The sequence below is a fragment of the Primulina huaijiensis genome, chromosome 10 (genome assembly GCF_012295235.1).
Source record: "Primulina huaijiensis isolate GDHJ02 chromosome 10, ASM1229523v2, whole genome shotgun sequence".
Classification (NCBI taxonomy): Eukaryota; Viridiplantae; Streptophyta; class Magnoliopsida; order Lamiales; family Gesneriaceae; genus Primulina; species Primulina huaijiensis.
The window spans coordinates 18,782,031-18,794,455 of NC_133315.1; the positions used below are offsets into that span (position 1 = coordinate 18,782,031).

Here is a 12,425-nt window from a genome sequence, read left to right on the forward strand (position 1 = left end):
TTTTGTTCCCCTTGGCCAGCTTCTCGTATTCATTTTTCAAATAAGATATCTTTCTTTTTATACTTGGAATAACTGACATAGCCCTAGAGCACATAGGTGGATCCTCTCAAACAAAACAAAAATGCATCCCACTCTCAACAAAAAAAACATAAACTAGTAAAAATGCAGAAAAATGAGCTCGTTTCTCACAAAGTACGCATCCATGAAGAAATGCTCGAATGAAGAAAAATTTACCTTCCAATTTTGGCATCCATGAAACCTTCTTCCGGGGTTTTCATTTGTTCACGAGGTACGCAAATGAGCTCGCTTCTCACAATTGCAATGCATTGAAACAGTACCAGAAATAGAAGACATTTTTCTCCGACCTGCAATTGAACTTTCTTCTTCTCTATGTTGTCTGGTGTTTCTCGTATTTAATTTGAGTTAAATGGAGCACACACATACATGAATTATTGGGTACGGAGAGATTTGAAGGGAAATGATTGTCCTTTTTTCCTCATTTTTTAAAATGAATTGGACATGTAAATACCATAAAAATTATGGGAAAAATGACTAAGTTATTAAGTGGCAAAAAAAATCAAGAGATCTCCAATTTTCAAGTCACATAAGTTCCAGTCACCGTCTAATCAGCTTTTTCGAGGGAAATTGGCCACCTAAATAGAAAATGGACCAAAATAGCGAAAAAAGAAAAGATAATATATCGAGATCAAAAATTAAAAAATTAATGGACCAAAATCTAAAAATGGTAAAGTTACTAGACCATAAAAAACATTTTCCCAACTTTAAATGATGAAGATACTTTGATGCAAGTTTCCCAAAATTTTACATCGAAAACTCTTTAAATATTATGGAGATTTAATTGATGGATCAATTCCTATTAACCAAAGATTGAGGCATTAGCCGTTCGCTCAAATAAAGGTTCCTTCAAAAAAAGAAATTTTTTTTTCATTTAAAATAATTTTTTAAAGAAATTTTTTTCAATAAAATTAGTTTTTTTAAAATGAAAGTTAGATTTTTGTATTGAGAAGCTCTTTTGAACAAGTGCTTAACGACGTGCTTTGTCATCTATAATTTAGGAAATGTGTTTTCTAAGTTTCATCATTAACTTTTTCTAGTAAATTAACAATATTTTTTTAATAATAACTTTGCTAGCTTATACTTTTTAAAATAAATATATATATACGACGTGACATTTGGTGTCGAATAAACCAAATTCTTCCTTACTTGTTTTTCACAGATGAACATGTTAGTTAATTTAGTGGACTTTGATAAACACTCAGGCCTGACGGTGGATCTTTGATTTGCCAAGAAAAAATACATCTAAAAATATAGTGAATTAATATGTATGTATATATATATAGAAGGGTATGTATATATATAAAAGAGAGATTTAATTTTTAAGTTATTGCTGCTGTAGAACAGAGGCTGACTGAATAAAAGTATTTTAACACTTCAATTGATCCATGAGAGATACATAAATGGTATGTTCAAAGACCCCATGGGCGGAGGCGGAGGTGGCGGTGGAGGAGGTTTGTTACAACTATGGTGAAGATGCTCGTTTCTCTCGTTGGTGCCCGAAGGCCAATCGCTAAGCTACTCCTTTAACGTGAAGTTCTTTTAGATTTCGCTATCTTGTGCCCTTTTTAATTTGTCTTCGTTTTTTATTCGCTTTTTCTGATATGGTGAACCGCGGGATTGTTTTAGTCTGGATCTGCTGCTTTTTTTATACAAACGGTCACTTGTTTCATCGGTGATGGTATTTTCCTTTGTTATTCTGGTATTGAAACTAGAGTGGTGTCTATTTTTGTTCGCGAAATGTGCATGTATATGGATATACATGTTTGGCTCGATTGATCTCAGTCAATTATATTTCTTATGGTTTTCTATTACATATCAATTATTACTTCAATGCTCCATTGATTTGTTTTCTGCTGTGCTTTGTTAAGAAATTGTGATTGTCGTCGTACTCAAATGCCACCATTTTCTGTGGAACTGTAAAGTTCTTAATATGTTTGCGTTAGAAATGTGCTTCAGATTGCTTTAGGTAGTTTCTTGGATTTTGTATCATTTATGTGATGGATAATTCTTTCTGGTTTAACCCCATGTATGAATGACATTGTATTTGTATGTCTAAGAAATGGCTCTTACCCGGTCATTCCTTGAGGTTGCGTTTGAACGACTTGATTTCCCTTTCTGTTCAAAATTAGAATATGGTCCACACCGCAAGCTACTCATTGATTTCATATCTTCCCAGAAATCCATATGCCATTTTTCTAGCTTTCTACTTCACTTTGTTGTTCTAAAACTCAGTTTATGTGCTGTATATTTCTCAGTTCTGTCTTGTGTCACATTTTTGTCTTTCCAGCCCTTAGTAACATGTGAATTCATGTTAGGGTCAGATAGTTCAATACAGTGGGAGATATTTAATATTCATTGTAGAACCAATGACTTGTATTGGTCCAAAATTTGGGTCTATGCACGATCGTATGTTTAAAATATTTTTAGGCCAATATGAGAATATTCGAGCAAATTTTTTTAGACCTGTCGCAAGATTTCATCCCAATATATCGTAGTAAACTTGATAGATCTTGAATGAAATTCAATGTAAGAAGATTGATAGATTAAGATCGGTAACATAAAAAGTGAAGTGAAGCAAAGAAGTGGACAGATGGGGTCGAAGTACGCCAAAAAAAAAAAATAAAAAAAATCAGTATTTTCTAGTTTTTAATAATGATTAATATAATAATCATTAAAATGGCAGTGTAATTGTAAGCATATGCATACTTTAAATCCAAGTGTTTTAAAAATTGAGTACATATATATATGGTTCCTTCTATTTTGTGCAAAGTCTTTTATTTTATTTACATTATTGTCCTTTGGTATGTGATTAATTATACAACAGCCACAACTGATTTGTTTGTGCTTTTATGTTAATTGTTGTCTTATAATAGTTATTATTGTCATTTTATTTTTGGTGAATTTGGAGTCGTGTATGTATATATATACAGTATGTGTTGGGGAAAATATAACAACAGAATTTATCATGCTAAGTTATTAATAATTTGATTGAAAACTTAAGCAGAAACATAATTAAAGTCATAATCTTTACGTCTTAAGAACGAGTCTCGATCTTCCAAATATACAAGCATTTTTTCTTGAGAGAATTCTTCAGTTCTCTTTAGAACTATTTTCTATAACTGAGGTAGAAAATATGGAAGCGGTGTTGGTACCAAAACCTACACATACATAATGTCTAACATTATATTTTGATATTTCTGTTTTACTCTATCATAAAAACATGAATTACACTTATGTATCTACATATTAAAGGTTCACGGCGCATAATTATTCACATATAAACTTCTATAAATAAAAACTGATACATGTCAGATAAACCAATCGCTATCGGAGAAAATAGAGCTGATTCCAACAATGAGGTCTGCAAAAGAAAGTCACGACAAGTGGAGTTGAGATTTATCTGGAGAAGTCCAACGAGAAATTAAGTGGAATGAGGTCTGCAAAAGAAAATCACGAGTTCCCTAGGTCGGAGGAAGATATTGTCCACATTAGAAGGAACGGAATGTGATAAGAAAAAATCTGTTGGTATTTTAGATTTGATAATCTAGCGAGTGGATTGAAAATGCATTAACGAATTTGCTTTACCAAGTTGAAGCGGATAGTGTTGTGAGGGCAAGAAGTCACTTCTGGACCTACGCTCATAACCCTGAACATAAGAAACTAGAATTAGCAAGTTAAAGTTCAAAAGGTACATCCCCGGAAAGGATATAATATAGCGATAATGAAATTAAACTGCCCCACCGTTTGTTAAGAAAGTTCAGTAAACCGTCGTATGATCTTACTGGCCTTGCTCATTCAGCACTGCTGGTAGAACCTATTCCTAGCATCTCAAGAAATTAAGAACGCGAGTCCAATCCCGTGGTTGATATCAACTCTGTTTCTACAGCAGGCCTTGGCCGTGGTGCCACACTGCTAATGAGACCAAGTACTATGCTGGACCAACAACATCGAGCTACTTGAGCTAAGGCAAAACCAGCTTATAAATGTGGAGATTGAGGGATATGATTGATACACTCACGAGGTTTAAAGTTAGGAACGCAAAGATGGTCTTGGAAAAGCAGTAGTTGGCAAAAGCTAGGAATCATTGTAAATTCACTTCGAGTATTTCATTAAATGATCTCAAATCCAAACCCTTTAATTTAAATGCAACCTATAGCATACCAAATGGATGATCGATCAAAAAAATTGAGAAGATGAGTGGAGGAAGTGTAAGAGTTTTTTTTCAACAAAATCATGTTTCTACACTACTGTGAACAAGCTAAACAATATGTAGAAGCAGATCGAGCGTTACCTCCGGCCATCGAATAATTTTTAAATTTTCTGTTTTCTCCGATTGAAGCTGTCTAAGCACTCCAACTCTCTCCTTAGATGATGTATTTTGTTTTTATGAGGTGTGTGTTTAGGGAACTCAATCACTGCTATTTATAGGCATTTCTCATATCATCAATGAGTTTATCGGGAGCTCGAGAGTCAAAAGTAAAGGCTCATGAGTGTCCCAATTTTCTAAAGGTGAGACGGTGAGTGTATCGTTTTTCAAAATTGTAGGCTATGACTATCTGCACTTCCTATACGTCTTTTCTTCTTTTGATATGGGCCATTTTTTTTTACATTCTCCCACTTGGCCCATACATACCTCCTTTACCATAGGTATAAAACAAAACATGTGAATCATGACAATATGTCCTCTAAAAGCAAGTATTATCTTCAATGTATTACAATGTATTATGTATATCATATATATATAACTTAATGAATAATTCTTATGTTTATTCGAGGTACAATTTTATTGATATTTCTCGAATCAATGAATGTGTGCACAACAAATATGAGAAAATATCATATCATAGTTTCATTAATTTGCTCTTACAACAAAATTATATAAATGAGCCAAGTTTCATTCTTTCTGTATGATCTTTGAATTTTAATGGTGGAATGCTTTTAGTCAAATGATCTGTAATCATCAATTCAGTGATAATGTGCTCGATAATTAATGTCTTATCTTTTACACGTTCTCGTATGACTAAATACTAAATGTCGATGTGCTTGCTTCGACTACCACTTTTGTTATTTTTAGCTATGTAAAAAGCAATTCAATTGTCACAATATATTCTTAATGTCCTAGATATATAATCCATAATTCCAAGCCTCAAAATGAAACTCTTCAACCATATATCATGCGAGGTTGCCTCAAAGCAAGCTACGAACTCAGCTTCCATAGTGGAAATAGCAGTCAGTATCTTCTTTGCACTTCTTCAAGATACAGCTCCACCAGCTAGCATGAAAATATATCATGAAGGGGATTTTCGTGAATCAATGCAGCCAACATAGTCTGAATCAGAGTAGCCAATTATTTCCAAATTCTGAGTTCGTCTGAACATAAGCATATAATATTTGGTCTCTTGAAGGTACTTCATCACTTTCTTTGCAGCTTTCTAGTGATCTGAACATGGATTACTCTTATATCTTCACAACATCCCAACAACAAATGCAATGTCAGGTCTATTGCAAACCTGGGCATACATCAAGCTTCCGAAAGCAGAAGCATAATGAATATTTTTCATTCGTTCCCGCTCTAAATCATTCTTTGGGCATTGACTTAAATTGAACTTATCTCTTTTCACAATGGGAGCCATACTTGGTGAACAATCTTTCATCTGATATCTCTCTAAAATTTTGTTTATATAGGTTTTTGAGATAGACCTAGAATACCTCTAATTCAGTTTCTATGTATTTTAATGTCAATGACATAAGATGCATCGCTCATATCTTTCATATCCAAGTTTTTAGAGAGAAATTGTTTCACCTCATATAACGAAACCTTATCATTGATTGCAAATAATATATCATCCACATATAGAATAAGAAAACAAATCTTACTCTCATTGACCTTTTGGTATATACATTGATCCATGGGGTTCTCTATGAATCCGAATGAAGAGATAACATCATGAAATTTTAAATACAATTGACGGGAAGCTTGTTTCAATCTATATATAGATTTCTTAAACTTACATACCAAGTGCTCATAATTACTAGAGAAGAATCTTTCAGGTTATTTCATATAAACCTTTTTCTCTAATTCTATGTTGAGAAAAACCGTTCTCACATCCATTTGTTGTAAATCTAAGTCAAAATGTGCAACTAATGCTTGAATGATACGGTGAGAATCTTTCTTAGATACGGGAGAAAAAGTCTCTTTGTAGTCGATTTCTTCCCGATGAGTGAATCCTTTAACTACGAGTCTTGCTTTATATATTTTAATGTTGCCTAATAAGTCTTTCTTTGTTTTGAAGACCCATTTACATCTAATGACTTTTACACCATCAGACAACTGAACATGATCCTGGACTCCATTAAATGCCATATAATTCATATCTTCTTTCATAGCATTAAACCATAATTTTGACTCATTACAACTTGTGGCTTGTAAAAACGTTTCAGGACCATTTTCGGCTCCAATATCAAAGTCTGATTCTTGTAATTACACAACATAATCACTAGATATAACTGATCTTTTTATACTAGTAGATCTCCTTAAATTGTATACGATGAGCAGTAAGACCAAGGCTCAATGGATGGGTAATATTGTCGCTGATGTCCTCGCCGTCGGGTACCACAGTTATACGTAGATGGATCCATTGAATAGAGTTGATACGAAAGTCACAACTAACGAACTGAATTCAATCAAGAAAATGTATACGTATATGATGATTATGTTGAGACATGTTTTGACATGTTATGATTTTATACGTTATGTTTACGTTTGCGCTTTTAAGATCATAAAATGTATGTTGAGTACATTATTTTTTATTGTTGCATGTTATGTATATGTACTCGTATAGCGTTACAGGTGTGTTGAGTCTTTAGACTCACTAGATGTGAATGATGCAGGTGAGCGTGATGTTATGGAGACTGGAGGCACTGAAGACTGAGTAGGCAGAGCTGGGTGGTGCACTGGATAACCCGAGGACCTTACATTTCTTCCGCATGATATGTTCATGAGACATGGGTTTAAACTATATATATATGGGTCATGGATGATCATTGTTTATTTTATGCATTTTTATCTTTTACTACGTTGTCGATTTAGCAGGATTTGAAAGAGTACGCTTGGATTCTTTTAAACAACATTCTAGGGTTTGAGGATGTTTAATTGTTTTTAACAGCAGTGTTTTATCCAGAGGTTGGATGATTTTTTAAAAGCTTGATTGACTTATTTAAATGTTTTTGGTGTGTGAGTATTTTCCGCCTTAGCTTTTTTTTTAAAAAAAATGTTTCAGTGGAATTTTCAAAATGAGCAGACGTTTCACAAGGTATTTGTAAAATGGATTGTAGAATAATCAATCTATCATGTGCTATAAATCATATCAACCATATTTGATTCATAACAGACAAATGAAATAGGAATATATTTCTTTTCAAGCAAATCCTTAAATTTATTACAATCATTCTTCATTTGTCCCGTCTTTTTACAGAAGAAACACATGGTCATTAATTCGTTTATTGACCACTTATCCTTATGTATGTTGTAAGAAATTTTGAAGGGTCCATATTGTTGTGGAAGAGTACTTAAAATGTAGTGCAAAAGAAAGTTTCAGACATTTCCACTTCAAGTATCTTGAGTCGAGCCGCTATGTCCCGCATTTTCATTATGTGCTCTCGCACACCTCTCACACTAGTAAGCCTTAATGAAAAGAATTTCATAATTAAGGTACTGGCAAATGCCTTATCTGAAGACTGAAACTGTTCATCAATAGCGTTCAATAATTCTTTTGCATCCTCTTCGAACTTGTTCATAATAAAAGTTTCAAAAACTTTCGTCTTGAAAATTTCTTTTCTTAAAAATTTTGAAAAATCAGAAAACTGAATATTGTCATCTTCAAGACTTCAAGGTTTAATAGAGAACTTCAACGAGAAATAAGTTTTCCTACCAATTATATTCAGAATAAATTCCCAGGTAATTTTCTTAATATTATTATATCTGACCTTCAAATTTTAATTTTCTCACGCAAAATTTCCATAAATAATATTTTCCAAAATTTCACGATCTTCGATGAAAACAAATATTTTCAAGGCAGAGATATCACTGCTCTGATACTAAATGTTAGATTTTTTCAAGAAAATCATATTTCTACACAACTATGAACATGCTAAACAATATGCAGAAGCGGATCGAGTGTTACATCGGCCATTAAATAATTTGTAAGTTTTCTGCTTTTCTCCGATTGAAGCCTTCTAATAACTCCAACTCTCTCCGTAGACAGTGTATTTTGTTATTATGAGTTATGTACTTAGGGATCTCAATCACTGCTATTTATAAGCATTTCTCATACCATCAATGAGTTTATCGAGAGATTGAGAGTCAAAAGAAAGGTGCCTGCGTGTCTCAATTTTCTAAAGTTGAGGCGGTGCATGTACTATTTTTCAAAATTGTAGGTTATGATCGTCGTCATTTCCTACACGTTTTTTTTTCTTTTGATATGGGTCATGTTTTTTTTAGAGGAAGGTGAAAATATTTAAAATAATTAATAAAGAAAGTAAAAAATTGAACACAGTTCATCACATGAAAATGACATTATCGCCATTTTATAATTGGAAAAGATAATCAATCAATCAATCTAGATTATGTAGATATAAGATATTAGTTTATTACATCTTTAAATAAAACTCTCAGCCGATTATCATTATTTTTTAATTGCCATAGCCTTGCAATGACAAATGTTTTTGAACCATAGCGGGCTCTTTTGAAGCGTCGGCAGCGCCATCATGCTACCCCCGAATTATTGTACATGGAACATTGCATTTCACGTGTGATACAGCTACATGCATGTAATTTTTTACCTCTATAGTTTTATGTAATATTTCTTTTATGACGATGAAATATGATGTAACACATCGCATAATAATATTATTTTTCTTAAAAAAATATTCACATTCATGAATTGAGGTGATTCAAGTAAAATGTAGTTTTGTAATTTTTTTTTAAAAAAATCTATTATTGAAGGCAAAAATTTGTGTGAGATGGCCTCACGAGTTGTATTTTGTGAGACAGATCTTTTATTTGGGTCATCTATGAAAAATATTACTTTTTATGCTAAGAGTATTACTTTTTATTGGGAATATCGGTAGGGTTGACTCGTCTCACAAATAAAGATTCGTGAGAGCGTCTCACAAGTTACCTATTCTTTATTTAATTGTTTGGTTGTCTAAAGGAAGCACTCGAGTTATTTTAGATAATTATAGGTATAGACAACACTTACAATATCTTGAAAAATTAGAACGTACATCTATGTGTGGGCAATTTAATCAACACCTTGAAGTCCTTACTTTTCCTCCAAAAGATTTCATATTCACGAATCTGATTGACTTACTTTTTGGAAAATATTGGATTATTTAAATTGTCTAGAGAAACATTGTAATTAATTTAAATTATCGACTTTGAGAAACATTTGAATTTTACGTAAGATGTCTAGTTAATCTCTCACTATTGCGTACGTACTTTGTGTAAGTAGATATACTTAACATGTACATCGACGTCATAATTCGTATATATCTCCAAATAAAGTTAGTTAAAGGATTGCGTGTCTGCGCCTGTAAGAAAAGTTGATACAAGAAACTTAGCAAGCAACTTTAATTTCATTCTATAAAATTTTAGAATTTTAAATTATCACAAACAAGTTGTCGGGACGGGACACTTCCGTATTCTTTCCGACGTTAACTTAGCCTAAATTGTTACACAACACACGACACCTTGAAAACATATAACATCAAACCACCGATGTTACAACTTCAAAACATGAAATGCAAACATATCTTAAGCACACACTTGAGATCATTAGCACCTCGATTAATTAGTAATGTAAGACGACGGAATTGTATTGGAAAACAGCGTCGCCTGAACTATTAGACCACACGGTGCTGACGGACGTTACGCCTCTCGCGAAGGCGAAAACACCGGTGCCACCGACTATAGATATTTGTCGTAACGGAGTGAGATAGGCATTGTGACCAGAAAAACTAAGTGTACTAGCTTTATACTCCCCATCTGTAAAAACAATTGTGAACGTCATGTAGAGACTAGTCTCCTCCAACGAGGCTAAAGCAAAGATCCCTCCTGCCTGACCAATTATCTTGGATCCGGGCTCCGGCCCGACTGTCACCGGATCATCTAACACCGCCACTTGGCCAAAAGAGGTAGGCGAGCTAGAGGTCGTGTTTGCTTTAGCCACCCCGACAATCGTCGGAGTTGGCGTGCTGAAAATATCTCGAACGTAGAAATTGAGTCGGGTGACCTTTTCCTTTGCTGAATACTGGGTTGTTAACCACTTTTCGAGGGAGTCGGGGCTGGTTGGAATGCCGCCATAGGCGATGCCCACGATTGTTGCTAGGGAGAGAAGTGTGAGAAGTATGGATTTTATCTTCTCCATGTCAATAATGTATGTTTTTCCCTCAATAATGTATGTTATATAGAGAGATTTAGTGTTTATTTCACTGCTCGCTATCTTGTTTGAATGCATTACTGATANTATAATATCAAATTAACTTATTGCTTTAGTTTGTGATTTGCTCAGTGCGTATCGAAGGATAGCAAATGCTGTTCTAACGTCATAAAAAAACAAAAACTTGTGAGCAAATTATTTGATAGAACAATACTTCAATATATCGATGAAATTGAAGGATCAACTGCTATTAAAAGCTTGTCTTTACCCTTATATTCTCGTGTCCTTTTATCAATTAACCAAATATTAATGCATTAAATCTAGTTTTTCGCTCAAGTATTGGGTGTCATTCAAAAACGATGTTTTCTTCTATTAAAATGAAATTTTAAAGTAATATACATTTTCAATAAAATTTGATTTTTCACCTATAAAGTACTTGATTGAGAAGTTCTGTTGGAAATTGCGCTCAATATAGTTTATTTTAAATTAAAAAGGGAATGTCGTTCACACTCGTAATATTATTAATCACACTCTAACTTAACTTTTAAATTATAAATTGACCACAATACCTTTATCACTCTTATTTATGCTTAAATATTAATAAATGCACTCAATAAAAACTCTAGGAAACATTTTTGTATTTTATGTATATAATGGCATAACATGAATATTTTTTCTTTCTTTTTCGGTTTTCTCAATTTAATATCTATAATTTTTTTTCTAAAATATGCTACTTTTTTATGTTCATATAAAATGTGCAATTATTATATTACATGATAATAAATTCAATGTTTCTTTTGTAAAAATTTTATTATAACATGAAAATTGTTATTTATATTAAATTTTTTAAAAAAGTTAATTTAATTTTTGTAAGCTCTTGTGCCATAATTTTCTCTACTTTTAGGAAAAAATAAAATAATATTTTTAAACCAGTTATTATGATTCAGTATAAATTAAAGTGAGAATTAAAATATTTTAAATTCAAACTTTTATCATATAAAAATAATATTAAATTAAATTTCAAAAATTCACATGGACGTAGAAAAAGTTTCCAACTTAAAAAATTTTGAAATTTATTTAATAGTTTCAATATTTAAAAAAATTTAGTTTAATTAATTGGGAATAATTTTAAGAAATATTATTTAGGTGTTTTATTTAAAGGTTGAGAAATATTATGGTGAAAAATCTAAAAAATTTATCATATAATATAATAATTATGTGTATTATATATATTTCAGAAACCTAACATGTGTTTAAAAACTTTTTAGTGACATCAAGAATATTTCTCCTAAGGAAAGTTGGGTGTATTTATATCAAGAAAATAATAATGATTAATTATACAATCCACTTAAAAAAAAAATATGTTTTCTGAGTTCCGTCGTTAACTTTTTCTAAAAAATATTTTAGTTATGATTTAGGAAATGTGCTTTCTAAGTTTCATAATTAACTTTTTCTAGTAAATTAACAATACTTTTTATTTTTTATATAATAACTTTGCTTATACTTTTTAACACTTCAGTTGATCCATAAGAGATACATAAATGGTATGTTCAATGACTCTTTGCCAATATGAAAACACTTCCACCAATATTTATGGATGCTTGACGTAACTTGTTTCATTCGATAACTTAATCTGTGAACACTATGGCGAATGTCACTAAATCCATCAAATGTTTTTTATTTTAGAATCGATGTAGCGAGAGTAAAACATATATCATACACATTAAAATTTATCTAAGCAAAAAACAATAACAAAAAGAAGCTTTTTTCCACTTACTTTGAAATATTGTACGTCGTTTCTTTTAATTTTTTTTGCTTAGATTTATTTGAATGTGTGTATTGTTCTTGTTAGGAATTAATGTCAAATAAGAAATATACGACATGTATAGGGACTTCTGAAAAAAAAAA

The 12,425-nt window shown here is 32.0% G+C and overlaps 1 protein-coding gene across 1 annotated transcript; it reads right to left on the bottom strand.

Annotated features, from left to right (window-relative positions):
* Positions 1-9,929: 9,929 nt before the first annotated feature.
* LOC140985975 (dirigent protein 22-like) lies at positions 9,930-10,505 on the bottom strand. Its single transcript, XM_073453906.1, has one exon. The coding sequence runs from the start codon at positions 10,503-10,505 to the stop codon at positions 9,930-9,932; it is 576 nt and encodes a 191-aa protein (XP_073310007.1).
* Between the last annotated feature and the right edge of the window lie 1,920 nt (positions 10,506-12,425).

What these genes read in the sequence shown, in the direction of transcription:
- LOC140985975 (XM_073453906.1), bottom strand. Translation starts at nt 10,505, where the DNA reads ATGGAGAAGATAAAATCCATACTTCTCACACTTCTCTCCCTAGCAACA.